General features: G+C 39.4%; 3 protein-coding genes and 1 long non-coding RNA gene across 4 annotated transcripts in view; 2 read left to right on the top strand and 2 right to left on the bottom strand.

Annotated features, from left to right (window-relative positions):
- The window catches only part of LOC137980625 (uncharacterized), a 3,498-nt gene extending 3,248 nt beyond the window's left edge, over positions 1 to 250 (bottom strand). The window contains exon 1 of the long non-coding RNA XR_011118538.1: positions 1 to 250. This exon is cut by the window's left edge and continues 82 nt beyond it. This is a non-coding gene — a long non-coding RNA (uncharacterized lncRNA).
- A 1,260-nt stretch (positions 251 to 1,510) lies between these two features.
- On the top strand, positions 1,511 to 8,444 carry LOC138006487 (synaptotagmin-5-like). The gene is made up of 6 exons (XM_068852846.1): positions 1,511 to 1,743; positions 2,089 to 2,169; positions 5,787 to 6,027; positions 6,529 to 6,958; positions 7,208 to 7,331; positions 7,811 to 8,444. The coding sequence occupies exons 1-6, from the start codon at positions 1,656 to 1,658 to the stop codon at positions 8,119 to 8,121; spliced, it is 1,275 nt and encodes a 424-aa protein (XP_068708947.1). The 5' UTR covers positions 1,511 to 1,655; the 3' UTR covers positions 8,122 to 8,444.
- A 3,563-nt stretch (positions 8,445 to 12,007) lies between these two features.
- LOC138006493 (uncharacterized) lies at positions 12,008 to 13,075 on the bottom strand. Its single transcript, XM_068852859.1, has one exon. The coding sequence runs from the start codon at positions 13,058 to 13,060 to the stop codon at positions 12,197 to 12,199; it is 864 nt and encodes a 287-aa protein (XP_068708960.1). The 5' UTR covers positions 13,061 to 13,075; the 3' UTR covers positions 12,008 to 12,196.
- LOC138006502 (small ribosomal subunit protein eS24-like) lies at positions 13,070 to 17,971 on the top strand. The gene is made up of 5 exons (XM_068852870.1): positions 13,070 to 13,140; positions 13,524 to 13,592; positions 14,458 to 14,667; positions 16,459 to 16,569; positions 17,906 to 17,971. Exons 1-5 carry the CDS (start codon positions 13,135 to 13,137, stop codon positions 17,906 to 17,908), a joined length of 399 nt encoding a protein of 132 aa, XP_068708971.1. The 5' UTR covers positions 13,070 to 13,134; the 3' UTR covers positions 17,909 to 17,971.
- Positions 17,972 to 21,725: the final 3,754 nt, after the last annotated feature.

Here is a 21,725-nt window from a genome sequence, read left to right as displayed (position 1 = left end):
CGGTCTGTCGACATTTCGTCTTGGAAAATCTTCGCCGGGTGTGACACGATACTGAACTATGGCGCCGTTTTTCGTGTAGAGCTGATGTGAACTTGAAAGCGCACAGGGACCAAACGATTTAGAGTACAATTGACACAGTTCTGTTTGTCGCCGACAAACTTTCTTGACCTTAAAGTACTATTGATGGCTATTTATACTTCCCTCTTGAAATAAATCGTGCCCACCGAAAAACATATGGTGCATGCACTGAAACGATCCAGTAGGATCATAATCCGACTTGATCGCTTGAGTATTCAGTTATCAAATGAAAGAGGGATTCCTTTTTTCACTTTGGTGATTGTTGTCTCTCTCTCTCTCTCAGTCGAAAAAACTCAGTTCTCAGACTTAACAGGGCACCGTCACGATTTAGAGGGTTGTATCTATTTTTCATTTTTCCAGTATTGTTCAACGTCAAAGCGCGGATATCTTAATAAGGCCAACATATAAAATTTGCATACCTTTGCAAAATATTCATTTTTAAGTTCTTCCATTATGACCAAATCTAATATAGCAACGTGTTAAAAATACATCGCGGCAGGAGATTTCAACACGATTCCTTATCCCTTTGCACAACGACAGAGAAAAGAAAACTGAGTTAACACGTTAGGATATCAATTAAATATCCCAGGCTCGAGCCTTAAGCAAACAATATCTTTCAAAACGTCATGACTAAATCATTTACTTTAATCTCTCAAGGATCTTTCCTTTTTGTTGGAATGTACTAGAGGGCTATTTTCACAGCAGTTTGATTGTGCGACCTAAATTTGAAGGGCAAGAATGACAGTTTTAAGGAAGCAACTGAACACCCCGGCCAATGCCAAGTAGCTCTGTCGATGACTTGATTAATTACGCAATCAAAAAATGACGTCATTGGCAAATTGACGCACAATCGGATAATTTTTTTTGTCATGCATCTTTGACAAATTGCAATAATTCGAGCCACCGGTTAACATGGAGTTCTTTGAAATGTTTTCCTTTTCTGTGTCTCTCGTTTCCGCCCAGTTAATTGAAAAGTTTGTTTTTCCCTCCATGCAGAATTAAACAATCTCACCCACACTCCGATACAACTGACTTTTAAGTCAGACATGTACAAGTATGTACAAGAATAGAGCCTTGACAGTTCTAACAATAATCAGGCCGACTTATCATATTTTTCTAATGAATCCTCTTATTCGTTACAATGTGGTTGCTGCACTTTACCTGTGAAGACAGGCAATGTGTTTTATGTTGCAGCAATTGTGTAACCGCAGAACATTTTCCTTGATTAATTAACTAATCCTCATCGAACACATTGCCAATCGGTCGGCCATTTTGATTTCCAGTGTAACGCGATTCCGCTGAAAAAGAGAACTCCCTATTCCTAAATAATGTATTCCGGCACACAACCAAAAAAGGACGGTTCCATATAGCCTGCTCATTATAGGATATTCGCCCTCTGAACTTATATTAGTCTTTTGCCTTTAGCTCAGACACGCCAAAATTCTCTGCTTATTTTAAGTGGTGACATATTTTAACCTCCGCTCGGAAGCAACTGGCCTCTTTTACTACCTTATTGTGTAAACATCTTTCCTGCTGTAAAAACTCCATTTGTGGCCAACGATCATGTATTTCACTATATGCACAACATTCCAAATCAAAAGATGACCAAAGCCTTGAGAATCTCGAAAGACTTTCCTGACGACATGCCACTGAAGAATTTCCCCGGTAAGTAAAACAAATATCAAAAGAAGAAAATCCACGCTCAATCTTACCGGCAAAAAACGATTGAAGCGTTTGTGGTTTTGAATCGAATTGAGGGTTTTTCGTACTGTGGAACCATTATACTTTTAGTTAAGGTCTGGGTGAGTTAGTTCTACGTTAAGTTTTTCAAATGAAACTTCTTCGTATTCGACCGCATTCGCCAAAGCTGGTTTGCATCTTGTCCAATCCTCCTCAGTTGCGCTATTTCTCATGCACTGAGGAACAAGCAATAAAATCGTTGGAGAAATAAAACTCTGAAAATGCATATTTCTTCGTTTTACAGTAAACTTTGTGTATGTTGTTTTTTAGACCCCACGCCTTCGGGTTTCACAAACTTTTCAACGACTGCGAGAGTCGTAGAGAAGACAACAGTCGAACCTCCACGATGGGGTAAGTTCCGCGATATTGAGTGTCAGCACATAGAAACGTCAACAAGGCCGGCCATGGCTCTCTGAAAGCAGGCTGAAAGATAATATTTTCGTTGTCAAGAGTGGCCATCACAGTTTTATGAAGACGTTTCTTAAAAATAGAAAATTATACAGTCAATCTCATTAGTGTGGACGTAAAAAACGGACACTACTCTAGGAAAAAAAACATCGATTTTTTTCAATTAAATTTCTAACGAGAATCTCTAAAATTTACAACAGAGCTTTTTCAAGACCAACCAGTCAAGGCATTTAAAAAAGGTGCAGAAGATATTAATAATTTTTTTTAAAAGACATTGCCTTTTTGAAGTTTGATGTTTAAGCATTATTAGATACTTTGTGCAAATACTTTTAAAAGTGAGTGCTTGAGCCTTTTTTTAGCTAGCCTGGTCCTTTTCGGTACAGTGTACAGGAAATGTATGCCGCAAATTTTTGGTAACTCTCTCTCGGCGAATTACTGTATGACTAACTTTCTGTCGTGCAAACTTGACAGAAATGATTGAATAACTTAGATTAATCATGATGGTTTCTGATGTTAGTATAGCTGCAATCTAAATGAACCGATTAGTGCAGACAATAATGGGATTTAATTTAAGTAATTATATGTCACCTGGGTTTTAAGATTCGATATTAGACTTTCTCTTTATCTGGGTGAAGACTACTGGAAAGAAAAATATTGCCGATACAATAAACATGGAGGCCTTTTTCTCTACTGGCGAATTGGCTTTTATTTTGAAACATATGGACCCTTCAAAATTTATAACCCTCTGTCGTCATTACCACGTTCGTTATATTGAACTTTAATTGCTTTTTTTTTTCTTCTACCTCTTTTCGCTCGGTAAACAAAGTAGAGACTATTTCAGAGTCTTGAATCTTGTCGCTCTAGCCCGAGGCTAATGTATCAACAAAACGTATCTTGTTAAAGAGGCACGAAGGTTGCATTAAATATATTGTTTTCTCTGGCAAAAATAGTTGGCTTTCAACGTATTTAAATATTTAACATATTCTGAACTGGGCTCAATACCAAACCCTTGTTTTCAGTCACAGAATAAGAGTTAAACGTGTTTTACTCTTTAGACCAATCACGTTAATTCCGAATTAGTATTTTTTAAAAAACGGTTTTTCAAAGCATCTTTTACTCATTGTCTTCCTGAAATATATAAAACCTGACACTGCCAGCAACCATCTTCTTTGCTTCTGGCCAACTAATTTTAGTGTTGGTGAACATTGCAAATTTTCGCATGCACAAGCCCGAAGTTAATTTGTTTTGTACATTGATAATTTAATTTTTCAACGATTCATACAAAATACTGAAGATAACGTGGAGTGAAAGTAAAGCTAAAATAAATAAGTATTATGTATAACCATGTTCTTTAACAGTTCACATATAACCTAAACTAGGCCAAATTATTTCCCGGTAATACATAAGTGTTATGTTGTTAAATTTCTTAGAAGCCCGGAATTGATAAGGCGAATATCAGCAGAGTAATACCACTAAGGTTTTTTTTTAAATTTGTCGCTTTCTTCTTGCTGTCGTATACAGAGAACTCGAAACGATCATGAACTGGCATAAAAACGTAATCTGTGGCAAACATATCGTGTGTGACTCGTTAAGTCGGCGACAAAAGCCACAACCTCGTTCCCAGGGCTTTCCTCCGCCAAGAGTAGGGCGCGGCGGAGAAAAGCTCTGGGAACGAGGTTGACAAAAGCCAGTGACAAGGAGCCTTTAGTTTTCAAAGAGATGACATGATAATCAGACAACATAATGATAATAACTTTTATTGATAACTGCTAAAACAGAGGAAAACCAAAGAACCTAGAGAAGAAGCTCTTGGAGGACTGTGCCGACTCTGTTGTCCAATACGAGAAGATGGTGTCCCCAAATTAGTTTGTTTGCGTAGCAAAATTACTCCAATTTTACGTAAGCAAGAGAGTATGAGGTAGCAGCCGGAGCGAATCCGCCATATTTGGCCTTGTATTTCAATGAAAATTATTTGAATTCTATCATCAGGTTCCGAGTCATACTGCGTGGTTATTTAAAAGACGACACCTTATTGGTCAGTTGCTGTGAAAGCGGACTACGTCGTCATGTTAACAACAGATAAAAATAACCTTCGCAGCGCGGGCTCAATCTAAACATAGATTTTAAACAGAAGCCCATGACTTGGATCGAACAACTCCCATACTAAGCCTATGTTGCGGCATTTTTTACAGACAGAATCTGTTTTTAGACTACCTTTTCCGCAAAAAAGACCTTTCCGGTTCGGTTCTCGCTATGACGTCAAGTTAGTTTCTGCAGGAGTCTCATTCGCCGGAAATTCAATCTAAAAATAAACTGCACACAATTGGTTAGTGTGCGGCCTTGGTGCAAGAGGTCCTGAGTTCGATTCCCGCGGATCTCGCATCCTTGTTTCGACTTCTTTCCTTTCCGTGTAGCTAAGTAGCTTTAAATACCCGTAAAACGGAGCAGTGATGAAGAGGGGGGAGTAAAATGAGCGCACCGTCGACCTCAGGTTTGTAAGTTGAATTACTGTTACGAGTTATCGACGTTAAATATGGTTACTTTACTTTATCGATCTGTGAAAACGCAGTGACAGGAATATAGGGCTGTTGTTCGCTCCTACTAGTGGGCTCCTGTTTTAAATGATTATGATGGGGAACAGTGTTTCGCTCTCTTACCCCATATTCTCTTGACTTGAGTTCCTTTTAAATGCTCTTGTGGAAGTATTCTGGTAGATTAGATCACTTTTATCACAACTACGAGACAATTTTTTGAACGCTGATTGGGGCTGGGATGTTATTAATCAAGAGGGTATGATCACCTGGTCCTAGCTATTTAAAGGCCAGACCATACACACCATACAGAGTATAAAATAGACTTCAAGTTGAACATTCGCCAAGCTTTTCATACATGCCTTTACTTAGATGTGCTTGGAATATGCATAATCGCGATTTCGTGCGCAAGTACTGAAAACTTTGCGAAGACAAAAGGCTGTCGAACTGTAATTCATCCACAGGATAAAGGTAGAATTAAAAAGCCAACGAGTTAAACTTCTATGAGTTCTATAACTTACAAAATGCCTTGAGTGGATCGTAAACGCTTTATTTTGCCTGTTGCTTGCTATCACTGAGGACGTTTCCTGTTCACGAGAGGAACTAATTCTTCGTACCAGCTTACGCCACGGCAAGCGACAAAAGTTGGTATTGGTAGAAAACGTTCCGCATGAGTGATTAATCCTTTTTAGTGTAAATACACAGGTGATTATACAAAATCGCGCGCTCTCATTGGCTCGCTATCTCGGATTATCAGCCGATAATCACCTCGACGGACAAAATGGCTGCCAGTAGTCGTTTTGCCACTGTAAGGGAAGATGATTTCGCGTTGAAATGTTTTTTTTTTCTCTTTTTTGAAATAATCACCTGTGTATTTATACTAAAACAATTATTCGCCGAAGGCGAAGTGATTATCGGTGAATATTCACCTCGACTTCGTCTCGGTTAATATTCACTGATAATCACTTCGCCTTCGGCGAATAATTGTTAAATAATTTACACTGTGATTAACGTAGTTTCCCCTTTCAGTATTCATTGTCATCGCTGTAGGAGGAGGGCTTTTACTTGGCGCTATAATTCTTATGTGCATTTGGCGCATGCGTGCCAGATACAAACGGGAAAAGGCGAAAGAAGACAAAGTGGCTCGGATGTCTTTCAAAATACCGCAGCCCAGACTAGATGAATCTACGATCACAATGCAAACTAAATACATGTATCCACAAGAGGAACAACCAGAACTCCAAAACTATTTGGATCCGGAAATCTACAGGTGATCATAAAAGAAGAAAAAACTTCCACTTAGCCCCTTAAAGCCGAAACTAAATCACTTACTTTAGCTTAATGCGGCAATGAAAACGCAAATCAGATATGTACAGCAATCCCTTATGGAAGAAAACGCATAAGAACAAGTCGCCTATGATTGTATAAGAATATGGTGCGACAATTTTTAGCCAATCTTAAAACGCCTTAATGCAAAAGCGGCAATGAATTGAAAAACACTCGATTAGAATGGGCTCTTGTTTCACCCGCCTAAAAATTATGGAACAACCGAAAACAAACCTAGTGGGTGGTCAAGACGGGATCTGATCCCGTCAAAGCGGGATTTTAACCCGAATCATCCACGCATGCAAATCCGCCAAAGGGAGGAAAAGAGAGAGAGCCTGGGTTCCGGATTAGGCCAGAGATATCGTTCATGAACGGATGAAGACTCGAAAAAAGTATTACTTTTGAAGCTTTTACATTGTATTTTGTTTATGAATTTTTCTTTTAGAGATGAAGAAAAAGAGGAGGGTCCTCCATTTATGGGTACAGCCAAACTCTCATTTTCTTTGCGCTACGACAAAAACAGCGAAGAATTAATGGTCTGCCTCCTACGAGCCACTCGTTTAACACCCATTGGAGAAAACGTCACTGTTACACCTTATGTCAAAATCTTCCTTCTCCCAGACAAGAAACGTAAAGTACAGTCTAGAGTTCAACGGAGAACCTCGAATCCTGTGTTCTTTGAAGATTTCGTATTTTATGTTGCTCCAGAAGAACTGCCGAAGAGAACACTTGAATTTACTGTTTGCGAATTCGATCGCTTCTCCCGTCAACAGGTTATTGGTCATGTGAACTACCCGTTGGATGGCGCGAATATTCTAGACTCATCGTCAGGAACCGGGGAGATCTGGGTCAATATTAGCAACCAGGATTTCCAGGTGAGGGAAGGAGCCACTGATATTATCAAAAAACCAGAAGTATGTTTCCCAACACTCATCATATCAACGCATTGTCGTCACACTTCCCTAATTTTAACTTACGCTCAAAAGTTCAGAACCTAAGAGAGACTGATTTTAAAAAAAAAGGAATTTCGGCTAACGCCCCCTACTTTCTCCATCTATCGGCTTCACTTCTGCAAAACAACTGTTTAATTAAGATGTTTTGTTGCTTTTGTTGTTTGCACTCAGAAAGGAATAGATAGAGGAGAATTGCTATTCTCGCTACAGTTTCTTCCCACGTCGAACAGGCTAACATTAGCTGTACTTAAAGCTAAAGATTTAAAGCCTCGTGGAGAAGCCACCGGAGATTTGGGTAAGTTTATCAACGACTTTTAAAATGTTACTCGCCTTTGCAGGTCTCAGTGCGAAACCGTTAAGGCCTTAATGTGAAGGAGTGGCAGCTAATTTGCATTGATATATTTCGTACCAAGGTTTCTTCTGAAACGGAAAAAACCAGAGACTAGCGAATGTAATATTCCTTTCTAATACCCCATGCATTTTCTGCGGATCATACCTTCAATTCATGATAGCCTGCTTGCAGCCGTAGCTTGTGTTGCAAGCGCGAGATATCCGGTCGCCATATTGGACGCGTTAGCGCGTTAATGAATGATCTGGACCGAGTGACAAAGGCGTCCAGTATGGCGACCGGATGTGCCGGGCTTCGAATCTCGCTCTAGCAACACAATCTACTGTCTGCAAGCAGGCTAATTCATGATGGCTTTCGAAAGCTGACCATAACGACCGATCGTAAGCTTTCCCGTGGCTGATCCTGCGACAAATCTTATTTTTCAGATCCATATGTCAAAGTTTCCATGATTATGGGTGGAAAAGCTGTAAAAAAGCGAAAGACAGTTACGAAAAGGAAATGTAATAACCCCATTTACAACGAAGCGTTCATCTTCACTCTTCTTCCCGGCGGTCTGGATCATGTTAGCTTCATGCTATCTGTTTACTCCGCTCCGAAGGTTGGTGGATCAAAGAAGCTGATTGGTCGGGCGGTCGTGGGGCCTTATATGTTCTCAACAGGCCAGGGACTGTCACATTGGAATGATATGATTAATTCACCACGGAACCCTGTGGCTCAGTGGCATTCACTGATATAAGATTTTTGCTCTTTATACGTCTAGTAAGAAGATGTTTAATCTATCAACCAAAACAAACGGTTCCTTATAAGACACCAAAGACCAAAAGCAAGCAGCCAGTTGAAAGTTCTCCATTCCCTGCAGCTAAACACGCGAAATCGTCTCAGGTGCACTGAGGACCCCGGGCCAACCAGGGAAATTATAAAATGAGAAAGAGGGATTTGAGAATGACTTAGACGAATTCCCTTGGGTAGAGTGCTTCTCAACGAAAAGCCGTCCAGCAGAAACTTTTCCTCCTTTTGTTAACATCGCCTCTAGGAAAATTATAACAAAATAAAAAAAGGAACAACAAAAATAGAAAACTATCATGGGCGAAACAGGAGATAGTGCTTTTCGAATTTCCCTGAGTTCACTTTATTATCCTCGGCAAAGGCACATGTGCAAACATTTCAAACATTTGGAAACTCCGCGACTCCAGTGTCTGTCACACACAGGACACAAGAACTAAATTTTCAAAAAAGTAGACTCGCGCCCTAGGTTACCACATTTGTCTCCCAATGGTTACAGGCATCTGAAAGACGCAACACAGGACTAAGATTTAGTAAACAACGGCCCGAAATCAGGTTTCATAGCCATCGTAAAAAGACGTCGTACAACGCTGAGATGATGTCTTGAGTTAACGCTACTGGTTCTGTCCTATTACATTTTACACTTCAGTAAACACGCCCAAAGAATATCACAAAGGAGCGATTATTCCAAAAAATCTCGACCGAGATATTAGCACCCCAGAGAGAAGGCCGAGCTCTGCTGCTGCACAGAAAGTTTTTACACAGTAGAAGCATACCACGTGAACACTTCGGTCGACTTTCGTCATTTTGTCGATGCATGTAGTAACTAGTCACGTGCTAGCGGTTTCCACTGAGATTAAGACCTATCAGTCGGGTTGGGTGACTACCGTAAGTAGTTCACTTAAATCTCACTTCTGTAGTTTACCAAATTCGAGTCCGTTATTTCAGCTGTTAGCATCGCACATTAGTATTTTTATTGGGCCAATATGAAAGCATTTGACCGTGTATTCTGGTCTTGTTTATAAATGAGTCTATTGTACAAATGAATGAAGGGGGTAATTTTTCAAGAAACTGTGGTTGCTGTGTCGGTAGGGAAGTAAAATGAATGAAGGGGGTAATTTTTCAAGAAACTGTGGTTGCTGTGTCGGTGGGGAAGTAGTATACAAAAATTTGGTTTTATCAACGAAGTTGATAATGTAAATTGGCCACCGTACAGAGATTCTAAAAGCTCACGTTTCGAGCGTTAGCCCTTCGCTCTGACGAAGGGCTAACGCTCGAAATCGCAATCAAGGCAGTTTACTTTGTGTACTATACATCGAGACTGAAACAGGGTTGGTTTGTCCTTTGGTCTTGAAAAGATTGTGCCTGAAGTGCTGAGTGGTTTAAAACCTCGACACTCTTTCTGTTACGCCTTTCACGTAGGGTAGGACAACAAATGGTGTTGTTACTTCATTTATAGTGTTGATAGTGTTGGAGTCGCGATGCCTGGCTTTGCGAGCGGAGTCAAATTTCTTGATAAATTGCAAGGGATATTTACTATTCATCAAGACTTTGATAACATGTTGCTTTTCTTTGCGTTCCCTGTATTTGTTGACGGGATTTTCTCCGCTCCATCAAGGAGTGTATTAACTACTGATCTTTTGTGTTGAGTTGAGATAATGAGAGTTGAAATCAAGATATTTATCACCGTGTGTCCGGTTTCGGTACACGTGGACCTGTACGCGACCGTTTGCTCTAACTGTTGTAGTGTCTAAAAAGGAGAGACCGTTGTCTCTTTCAACCTCACCAATATTTGCATGTGTGGGTTAATAAAGTTAAGGTGGGCATGGAACTCCTGCACGAAATAATCTGGCAGACAAACGTGGCTGCCATCGACGTACCTATACCACCATCTTGGAGGGTGGGCGGTCGTGGAAATTGCTCTTTCCTCTACAAACTCCATCACCAGATTGCATGGCTATGGTTGCACTCACATGCAAGCGAGCCCATGGCACAGCCAAACGTTTGATGATGATGTTCATTTTCATAAGTGAAATAGCTGTTCCGCAGAAAGAACTCTAACAATCGCATTATGTTACCCTTGGAAACGTTAGTGCGCTCTATTAGGTTCTGCAGAACAGCTATTTCACTTATGAAAAGGAGCATTTTCATCAAAGGTTTGGCTGCGCCATGGACTCGCCTGTGAGTGCAACTGTCTTGATTGCGATTTCGCAATGGACCAATTTCGATATATTAAAATTCAGTCGAAAACAAAAGGTATCATCTCGAGGCTCTGGGGAATAAATAGAAGGATTTGTATGAGTTTATTCCCCAGAGCCTCATGATGATGCCTTTTGTTTTGGACTGAATTTTAATATATCGAAATTGGTCTATTTGGGTTTCGGATTTGGATAATAAATAGCTTATTAAATGTTTTGGTATGTAGTATCATTGCTGAGTATTTTACTTGTTTGCATTTTGACTCGCCCTAGGGGGCTCGTCAAAATACTGCAGAACTCGTAAAAATACAATTTTGATTTCACCCAGCGATACTACACATCAAAACATCTAATGAGATATATTTATTTCTCCATTCTCCTTAAATACACATAATGCATTTTTTAAATTTTAAATTCTTTAAGCTACCCATGAGAAATTAAACTTCCCAATGGTCCACTTAAGGACATTCACGCCCATTGCTACCGCGCATTTTTTCGCGCATGTCACGCACACGTGATCCATCGCAGAACACAAAGTTAAACACGATGCTAAAGGTGCAAACATTTTCCACAAGAATAGAACGGGAAAGCATGTCGCATTATGGGATAGCTGTGGACCCCACGTCTTCTCGAAAATGTCACCCAATGGCGTGACAGTGCGAATAGACAATCGCTTTGAGAACTTCGCAGCGATTTTACTCTCTTGAATGCTCGGTGACCCCCATTTTTCTTTCCATAGAGCACTTCCTTTCCTGATTTTGTCCATTTTAACGAAAAAAAAAAACTGTACGTGAAAAGTTACAAATATATCGCTTTTGATGCTCTCGTGCGACCGAAGTTTTCTTTCTTACACTAATATGTATCGTTTTTCAAGGTCTATTTCACCTCACAAAAAACATCAGCTGCAAAAGTTTGTTTAGTTATATTAGTTATGTTGAATTGAGTACATTTACCTGATGTAATTTTCACTAATGTAGCTTCTAAAAGTGCACCTCATGATCTCGAAAATGAGCACGGTGACCCCCCACTTTTTGGCAAAAGTAGACGATTACCTTTCTGCGTGGCCAGTTTTAAAAAATTCTGTACGTGGGAACGTTTTGGGAGCGAACGTCCTTAAACAAATAGATTCCATGCTGTTATGCAGCTGTTCTGTAACAGGTCACAGATGAGTTCAAAATGTGGTAAAAACAAAAAAGTGGCATAAGTGTGTCACTGATGTTCTTACCATATTTTGACATCTTCTGTGATCTATTACTGGAGAGACGCACAGCAATATGGAATCTATTTGTTTTATACACTAAAGAATTAAAAGTTTTTAATGATGACATCAGCTATGCATCTGTCCTCTAATAGGACACATTAAGGTGCAGAATATGCAAAGCACATTTGCACTTTAGCACCTATTTTGTCCATCATTAGACAAGAGAATCTTGGCTTTTAAGAAATTCTTCATTCCTTTCCTTGTACATCACTTTTGATATTATCATCACTTTTAATTTTCAAGTGCAATTTTGATTTCACCCAGTAACACCTCTTTCTGCTCACAAATCTGTGACTGGAATAAGGTGAAAGATGAAAAATATATATTACTTCACTAAGTAGTTTTGGCTTAAGTCTAAAATAGCTAAGCACAAATTAGCACAAGGAGGTGACCATATTGATCACTAAGAAGTTTAATATTCAGCTACAAATTATCCATTATCTACATTTTAGAAGTCCATGGAGCTGGACCATCATGTATTCTATGGACTATGGTTAAGTGAAATTTACCTACCCAGTCTTTTGTCAGATACTTGACCTTGCAGCCTGCAGTAAATTGCATCCACATATTTAAAGCACAATTGCAAAATTATTATGGTTTCCACCTTTCCGTAATACTCGCTTAGGAAATGATTTTGCTGAGGGCTGGTTTGTTTTCCGGAACATATAAAAGCACAACTTTCTGCTGTTGTGCCCAAAACAGACTTCAAACCCAAGACTACCCAACATTGATACAAATTGATCCTCGTTTAAATAGCGTGAATTTTCCAAACACGCCAGTGGTAGAACAATGAACAAGTATCCTTCATGTACAATGAGTTCTTGACATTTTCGTAACATTTCCCCTCGCTTACGAATATCAGCTTCGAAGTTAACAACCAAACTTAAAACAATGACGTCATATTCTTTGGTATCTTTCAATGTTAACAAATCTGCTCGTATGACTTGACTATTTTGTGGATTTAAGTCAATAGGTGTGCACTGAATCCATTTACTCTGCTTCTGATAGTTGTTATCTAACGCACCAACGTCTAGCATTTTTAACTGTTTCTCTGCCGCGGGCCGCACATTGAAAGCTTTCAGCTGTTTTACCACCCACTTTGCTGAATTAAAACTTCCATGGTGAGCTTCTCCGAGTTTTGAGGCCTGTTGATAAGCATTTATCCCTCCTATTTTTTCTCTTTTTGCTTTGAGAGCGGCGATCCTTGAATCTTTGTCTTCTTTGGGTATTAATGAGTTTTTTTGTAATGCATCAATCCTTTTGTTTAAAGTGTGATATTCAGCTATTAGTTTCCTATCTTTCTTTGAATTAATTTGCACAACGGCCCTTTTCGGTGTCTTCTTCTTTTTACGATTCCTTCGTTTACAACGCTGTCCCATTTCATTATGCGTTGCAGAAATATTGTCAGGACCCTCACCCACTTGGTCCGCCATTTTGATATCAAAGGCGAGGGTACTAAGCTGCTTCGTACCCTCGCCTTATCCTCTTTGCTGTCTCCTTGATCAAAATGTCGGTGAGTTGAATAGAATGGCAGACACAATCCAAATAATTCTCTTCCATCCTTCCAAGTTTTCGTTAGTAATTTATATGAAATAAATGGAAAATTACCATTATATGGTTCAAAATAGTTTTGGAGCTCAACCAGCCAATACCTAGAATGTCATGACTTGACTAAGGGAAGTAAGATTTCTTGTCGCCATTTTGGGGTATTATGAGCAAACCTCTAGCTTAAGAAGATTGGCAGCAAAGCATTGAACTTTCGTTTCATCTTAAGTGCTTCGTTTTCCATCTCCTGTAAATTGAATTGTTTTTAGTTTTCTCGAGTTGAGTTTTTGGTAAGAGGTTGTCAACAATAATAAGAGATTCGATTGTCTCACGTTATATTTTGATTTTTAGAGCGACAAAACAGCAACAATTAGAACAAGGAAGTTCTTAACCAACCGGCTGCTTAGGCGGAAGCAAATGGTAAATTTGATTTGTGTAGAACGTGAAGCATGCGGGAGAAGTGTTATGTTTTTTTTTTTTGCCGTAGAAACTAATGATAAATCAAGGGCTGTTCACATCATTGAGAGGAATAAGATCCAAGCACTTCTGGTAGTATACTAGCATCTTTTAAGAGAGAGATGGAACCTTCTGTCACTGGAGATATCAAGTTATCACATTTTTAACTTTCACACTGTATATCATTCAATTCTGCAAGTTATTGCATCTCCCTTGCAGAGTTTATACCCTATGATTTGACCAGGTCAGTGGGCACATTCTACAGCATGGCCTGTCTGGCTTAATAATATGCATTCCCACAAGTAGTAATGACCAAAAGGCATAAAAAATAACTTCATTTTTAGAAATGTACTGCAATGTATTTTTTCCGGTATGGTTTAAGGCACAAGCATTTGAACTAAAAAGGGCATAACTTACAGAGTGATTTCCTGCATTTCTTTCGAAGCCATAAATTTAGGATGGCATCAACAGTTGACAACTCTGTCTATTCCACTAAGTTTGTTATCTGTGCTTTCCTCTGTCTTCCTCTTCCTTTCTCATGTGGAGTTCAACTTTGTCTAATAAAGTTCACCATTGGTTAACTGTCCTGATTGTGAGTTGAAGGTCAAGGCCACCTTATTATTCAAACCGCTTCGTCCTTATTTACAGTGACATGACATGGTAACCCTGCCCTTCCTCTATTTTTCTATTTGTTTCTATCTCTTCTTGGCTACGGACTGACAAAATACCTCAAAGACAAAAACTTTAATTTTAGAACCCTTTAGTTAAGTTGTCCAAAAAATTTGACTGTTATAACTTGCTTACTATTCACTGGACTATAATGCATTAGGTTGTAGATATACTTCACCCTGGAAGACCCAACGTCTCAAAAACTGAAGTGCGTGAGAAGTTAGCAAAGCTCTACAAAACTTCAGCAGATTTTATATTCTGCTTTGGTTTCAAGACAGTATTTGGAGGTGGAAGGAGCACAGGATTTGCTCTGATATATGACTCCTTGCATCAGGCGAAAAAAATTGAACCAAAGTATCGTCTTGCCAGAGTGAGTAGAAACCCCTCCCATCTTAAACCAGCCTTCTTCACATTTTTTTTGAAAGTGGTAAATTACTAAAATTAAATCTATAGGCTCAGTTAACCCTTTCCATAATTTCCTCTGTGACCAGGGCTAGAAAAGAGTTAAAATTCTAACTTGCCCATCAGGCAAGCAAGCTTCATGACCCATATGCCCAGAGCATTTTTACATCTTTTGAGTGTTTAGAATCTTGATGTCTGTCATTTATATTTAATTGAATGAACTTGCCCAGGGGGCAATTGGTCAGAGAAAGTAGCTTGCCCAAGCATTAAAAATCTACTTGTCCCGGACGACCAGACAGGGGTTTTCTTGAGCCGTGGTAACGCCAGATAATTTTACATGAGGGTTGAAAGGTTTGCTCCTCAGTGGAGGCGGCTTCAGGGCTGAAGTGGTTAATATGACTAGCATAAGCAGCTTTATGCTGATGATGTCAAACGCCAGCTTTTAAATTTTATTCAGAGGGCTACAGAGGTCTAAAATAAGTAAAGAAATGGGGAACAATACGAAAGCCTTGTATCAATAGTGGCAAACTGAATATATTAACCCATGGATCCCTCAACAGGGGCCCATTTCTCAAAGGTCCCAAAAACTTTTCGCACTCTGCCAACCGTTTGTTTTGGAAAGTCTATCTTTTAACACGTTTTCAAGGCAACAAAAAGCAAAATGACTGCGAAGGTCGACGATTTAAGTCCTTTTTCATCTTTGAGATACAGAGGGAATTTTGACACAGGGAAATGACCCTTAAAGATTTGGGACTTTTTAGAAATGGGCCCCAGGCCTCCATTAATGAGTAAAATCATCCGGCATTAGACAGTGTAAAATCTACAAAGTTTCACTCCTGGGTTTAAAGATTGCTAACACATTGAGTCCTGAAGCATCCCCTATTGATGAGCAAAGTTGACTGGCGTTAGACAGAGGAAAATCGAATTTAAGTATCACTTCTAGGAATCAGTGGGTTTGAGGGGACAGTTTCTGAATAGATGTAGAGGTTGTTAACTCATTAGAGGGCTTTAGATTCTACGACGAGGATGAGAAGGAGAACTAGTACGAGTTTTGACTGCCCGTTTTTAGCAAAAATACTAAGGAAATTTATAACCTGCACGTTTAATCTTACTCTTTGTTAGCAGTATAGGTTGCTCAGTTATTCTTATTGCTGGTAACTGAGCCTTTTTGCTCATCAAAAAAAGCCCAAACTGCTACCGTGTTGTTGACTTGTTTTGATTCGACGACATTTTTGCAAAACCTCGTACTAAAATGACGATGACATCACGTTTTTCCCGGCAAAATGATGCTGGTTTGCGCACGCTCACTGTTGTTCTATGAGAAAATATCTTACTCATAGTCGTTCTCGTCGTAGAATCTAAAGCTCTCTATTGCCTCCTCAACTACGCCACTTTGACAAGTGAAATTGTCTGGTATTAGAGTAAAATCCACATTAAGTCTCACTCGTAGGAGTGGATGGGTTAATCACATCAAAAATGTTCATAGTAACCAATTTATTTCTTGATAGCTATGAACAAAACCACAACAGCTATAATCAAAAGACTGATAATCAAAGACAAAGGTTGTTTAGAAATTTGCTTATCAAATTGAAAACCTTGAATCAAAGAAAAGGTAAGGATCAAAAGCTGAAGGCCTCATCTTGGTTAATGTCTGACCCCAAAAGTAATGAAACTAAACCAGAGAGGTCACAATTATTACATTCAGTTGTTGGAGTTTATTGATGAGTGACATGTGTTGTTTTCTGGCCCATCTATTCAGCATGGTCTTTATGAAAAGGCAAAGACATCACGCAAACAAAGAAAAGAGAAAAAGAACCGTATGAAGAAAGTCCGTGGAACAAAGAAGGCCAAAGTTGGTACTGGAAAGAAGGTTTGTCTCCCAGTTTAGGATAAAATGTTGTTTATGGTTTTGTTGGCGATACAATACAATTTCTTTTCGTAGAATTTGTTATTGTTCTGGCTAACCAACATGGCCACCATACCATGTTGTCACATGCGAAAAAAGGTTGCTTCATAACCATTTTTGCAATAACCAAAGTTGCAGGTTGTTGAAAACTAATTGCCTGTGATATTTCAGCTCTTTGGCACGAGTTACGGCTGGATGCTCGAGTCCTTAGGCTGGGCTATGGGTATGTCCCACTGGGCTCTCTGTCATCCAAAAATAAATTTCAAATTTCAAATTTCCCACCTGAAAGACATTCGTCTATGCGTATGTCCCACTGGACTCTCTGTCACCCCCAAAAAAATTTCAAATTTCAAATTTCCCACCTGAAAGACATTCACCAGTGCGAGTACAAACAACATAATTAAATCAGTATTGAAATAATATGCTCTAATGGTCAATGTCACGCCATGAAGTGCTTCGTAACTTATGCTAATCATATTTTGGAAAGTTAAAATAACAGTAGACCACTTTCGTCAAAATTGCAAGGTTTGTGCAGGTACAGCTCAGCTGAGATCTTGATAGGTGTTACACACCTTGGTTGTAATTGGACTGTTCCAGATAACATCCTTGTCCAGCAGTTATCCTAGCTTTAAGACCTCATTGAAAAAATTTCTTCTTGATAGGACACTAAATTAAACTCGCCCACCGGCTATTATTTTATGGTTTATGATCTACTGTACCAATTGTGGTGCCCAGTGTTAATAAGCTCTTAGCTTCTATTGGGTATCCTCGCTACTGTTATAATATATAAATACATACATTCTTACTGGTTGATTTTATCATGATTGTAAAGTTTTGTGTAGCAAAATATATAAATAAAAATCTGAAAACTAGTTTTTCTTCATGCCAAGGTCAGCTCATCCAATCATGTTGTTAATAATTTCCAGTGTCCACCCCAAATATTATGAGCATTCACCCGCACATGCATTGTCAGAGACATTTGATTCTCCTATTGCCCATTCAAAAAATGATTGAATAATATTTACTCTTGTCCATGCCAGCCAATCTGGGTTGTGTTAAAAGGTCATGGTACAGGTGTATTGTTGTTGTGCCTGTTACATTCTTGGGAGTAGCAAGCATGGTTACCTTGTTTGAAATTTTATCTACAGCTGTACATCGCCTTTTGTTTTTGTCCATCCTGCAGGCAGACTTCTTGGCCACGCATTTGGATGATTGGCCATCTGGGAAGCTTGTAGCTTGTTTTCTTCTTTTTGCAGTTTATTGCAGTGAATACTGACGTTGTTTTTCTTTTTGATTTCAGTGATGCTGTGCTGTCATTCTATGTAAAATGATCAGTTTTGGGATATTAAATAAGTGATTGAAACGATCTGTCTTTGTCTTTCACTTTCTTTTGTAATATTGTAAAATGTAATCGACAGTCTCAAGTACTTGAAACTTTCCAAGATTTTGCAGTCTAAATCTTTTATTCATTTGGCCCATCACAGTTGTCTTGCTGCTGTCCAGTGGTTATGTTTGTGGCTTCTGAGAATCGTGCTGGAGGTCAGGGGCTGAGAATGCCTGGTGAACTGTCGAATCACTCTGGTTCAACAACAACCCAAGGGTGTCACTAACAGATTTTACTCCAACTGTAGGCGATTTTTCACTCATTAGTGGGAACACGAAATGGTTAACAACATGAACGTCATCTCAAAACCATGTAAAAAATTGGTTTTATTAAACAAGTTGATAAGGGCAAATTAACCACCGTAAAAAAGCTTTGTGAGCTGACGCTCGGAGCGTTAGGGCGAAGTGACAAAGGACGAATATAGGTCGTTCTGACCCAGAGTCGATCCGCCCCACAGAATTCTGACGACCCTTATATGATAGCTAACCAACCCTAACCCTAATTTGTTAACACTAAAATAAGTGTTTAGACCTCTGGATCATTAAAATCAGTGCTTAGACACAATAATACGTGGGGTATATCGACTTGGGGGCGGAACGAACGGTTACTCGAAGGACTTAACGCTCGTTGGTTATTTACCCTGGTCAAGTCGTTTGTTAAAACGCTAAAATATTGAGTAAATGACGTAACTTTTCCCTAGATCCAGCCTTCTGAGGTCCAGTCAGTCAGTTTTAAAGTTGACTAATGGTGAACTGTGAAATCCAAAAACCTACACTCAAAAGTAAAGAGTCTTTGGATAACAATCAAATTTCAAAATTTTGTCAGGCAAAATGGATGGGGGGGGGGGGGTGGGGGCGGTGTAGGGCATGGGGTGGGGATTTTGATTTTGATTTTGATTCATTAAAAAAAATTAAATTTCCCTCACCTGGGACAATATAATTGGTCAAAATCCCCACCCGGCGGCAAGTGAAAGTGGTCGAATGTCCTTCGTACGATCAAAATCGCAACCCTGGGGACATGCGTACCATCAAAATTACTACCCTGGCGACAGACCCCACGATCAAACTCCCGTCGTTATGCCGACCCCCCTCCCTCGAGCTTAACGTTGATAGGTGCATTAAGCAAGCACACTTTCAAAATCTGAAGGAAGAAAAGGAAGTGATTTTTTTTTATCATACTACCACTCCTAAGAATGTAATCCCTTCAAAGCGGTGCTCCGCAAGCGCGGAGTACTATTGATAAAAAAATGTGCGAGAGAATTTGGTTTTGGTCACCGTACGACTGTCCACCCCTCCATGTATGCCAATGTGAACCCGCGCTTTTTGGCGGGTTGTTGCATAGCCAACTGCGTTTGACACTCCACTGCAGTTCAATCAAAACAAAGAGAATTTTAAAAGACTGCGAAACGCATAGCAAATTTAATAATAATAATAATAATAATAATAATAATAATAATAATAATAATAATAATAATAATAATAATAATAATAATCAATACTTGTGTTGGGCACTTTGAGGTTGCGTCGGAGACAGAGTCGAAAGCCTTGATGAATTGCATTGTGGGATTGTTTTGGGGCACGCATTTTCATCACTGCGTGCGCCAGGGTTTGTGCTACTCCTTGAAGTCCTTGAAAAGCCCCGGAATTTAATTTTGGACTTTAAGAGCGCTTGAAAAGCCCTTGAAAAAAAGAATTTTGTGGAAAACTCGCGCGCAATTCGGAGAAACTAGAAGCACTAAACAAGAGAATACTTAGATTTATATTTACAGATTACATGTCCTGCTACGATGTTCCGGCTTCTAACTAGAGACATCTGTATGCAATGAGCGCATTCCAAAAAGTTCCTCATATTACGGTATAAAACGTCTGGTTTTTTAAAATGATTTTCCTGCTTATATGAAAAATATGTTCTCGATCACTGTACTCCGGTCTTCTTGTTATGTTCTTCGCGGAAAAAAATGCATTCTGTCCCTCAGTAAACTTAACACAATCAGTTAATGGTCTTAATTTTTTTTTTGTTACTTGTCAGCTATATGGTGAAATGAATGCGCTACCTGATTTTAATCCGTACCACTGAATTTACAGGGTTTAAAAGGAGAATTCAGAGCCGCATTTCCGTTTAGCCGCTTCTCTTTTTTTGCATCTGTAATTATAATATATTTAGTTATGTATGCGTATGTGTTATATATTTTAACTTTAATGTAATGTCGCGAAGATATGTTCTCTTGTAGCTACTTAAATTCAAGAACAAATACAGAGGATATTACATGGTTGCGCTACGCTCACTCGTGAAATATTTTTCAACCCGAGAAGAGAAATTTCGTATCTCCAAGCGGCCATGTAATATTCTATTTATTATATAAACACCAATGAAATACTAAATCATTCCACGAAAAGCATCGAAAGGCGCGGTTTTCATTTTTACCACAATTGCTTATAATCTCGCAATCTGATTGGCTAATTTGTCGTTATCGATAATAGTCTAGACAACGCTGCTCGCTTCATGCTCGCGTCAAATTGCCACGCAATGCAATAGCCAATCAGGAACGCTCATTTTGGAAAATAAACCAACCATATCATATTGCGAGAAAGTTATAGATAACGCTTGCTCTTTCTTCGTGTCATGATTTTGGTCACGCTCTGAAATAAACACTTCTTTGGCGTTGAATATTGTGGTAAAAAACAAATCGAAAGTGGTTCCACAACATTTTGACCACTGTGATGACGAATATCGTTGTCGATAAGAGTACAGACAACGCTGAACCACTTTTGATTTGTAAAAATGTAACCATAGCAACAGCGATCATTTCACGTGTGAAAATAACGTTATCTTCACGTGTGAAGATATCATGTTTTCTCCCGAAAGCTCACTTGGTATTTCATTGATGTTTATATAAAAAAAGCTTTTATGTATGTTACCCTCAGCAATGCGCATGCGTACACTTTGTAATCCGCGATCCTAGGGCGTACCATATGGAACATACAATGATTTCTTCGACGAATATCAAAGCGATCGAAATCTTACGTTAAATAGACAAGGGCGGAGTTGAGCTGTGAGTACGAAAGGGATCTGTCTCATATGGTTTAGGGGCCGACATTTCTCTCCCTCACTGCCTACCGGTGGGTAGAGGTAGGTACTGAAAGCAGCGAAGCACCAACCACGTCGCAGGCTCTGGTAAGGCGACGCGCGGGCCGAAATCTCGTGCTTAATCGTCAAGGTACGACGCTCCGGCGCGATGTCCAGGAGGTACCGCTACTATCCCTTTTCCTCTCTTGTTCAAAAATTTCGTCAGCGCATGCGTAAATGTTCTGGCGCTCCGATATGTACTAAGCCAACAACGATGCCGCTTTTTACAAGGAACTGACATTTCAGTTGGTTCTACAGGCATAAACATTACGTAAGAGTCGTGTCTAGTCTTCTCGCACAGGACTTCTCGAGACAGAGGTGAGAGATAGTTTCATGCAGACTGGGGCGCCTAAATTGCTTTGTTTCACGAGTGAAGTTGTCTCTTTGGCCTTTCTGTGGATGAATTGCAGGACGTCGTACCGATACAATTTGGGCAGGTTTTGAAAGTTTTTGACAGCTTTTATTTAATATATATTAATGACATAACCCGTATTACCAAGAATATGGAATTGAGGCTCTAAGCAGATGACACAACCGGTTATGCTGCTAGTAACTCACCTGCGCCCTTGGAATTCTACATCAATAGTGACCTGGCGAGATTATCACAATG

The sequence above is a fragment of the Montipora foliosa genome, chromosome 1, assembly GCF_036669935.1.
Source record: "Montipora foliosa isolate CH-2021 chromosome 1, ASM3666993v2, whole genome shotgun sequence".
Classification (NCBI taxonomy): Eukaryota; Metazoa; Cnidaria; class Anthozoa; order Scleractinia; family Acroporidae; genus Montipora; species Montipora foliosa.
Note: the sequence above shows the minus strand (reverse complement) of the source record. Positions and strands in the feature narration are given on the sequence as shown.

Coding starts and splice junctions, on each gene's coding strand:
- LOC138006487 (XM_068852846.1), top strand. CDS start 1,656: ATGCACAACATTCCAAATCAAAAGATGACCAAAGCCTTGAGAATCTCG. Junction 2,170..5,786: donor AGTCGAACCTCCACGATGGG/GTAAGTTCCGCG, acceptor TTCCCCTTTCAG/TATTCATTGTCATCGCTGTA. Junction 6,028..6,528: donor TTGGATCCGGAAATCTACAG/GTGATCATAAAA, acceptor TTTTTCTTTTAG/AGATGAAGAAAAAGAGGAGG.
- LOC138006502 (XM_068852870.1), top strand. Junction 13,593..14,457: donor TGCTTAGGCGGAAGCAAATG/GTAAATTTGATT, acceptor ATAATGCATTAG/GTTGTAGATATACTTCACCC. Junction 14,668..16,458: donor CAAAGTATCGTCTTGCCAGA/GTGAGTAGAAAC, acceptor CCATCTATTCAG/CATGGTCTTTATGAAAAGGC.
- LOC138006493 (XM_068852859.1), bottom strand. CDS start 13,060: ATGGCGGACCAAGTGGGTGAGGGTCCTGACAATATTTCTGCAACGCAT.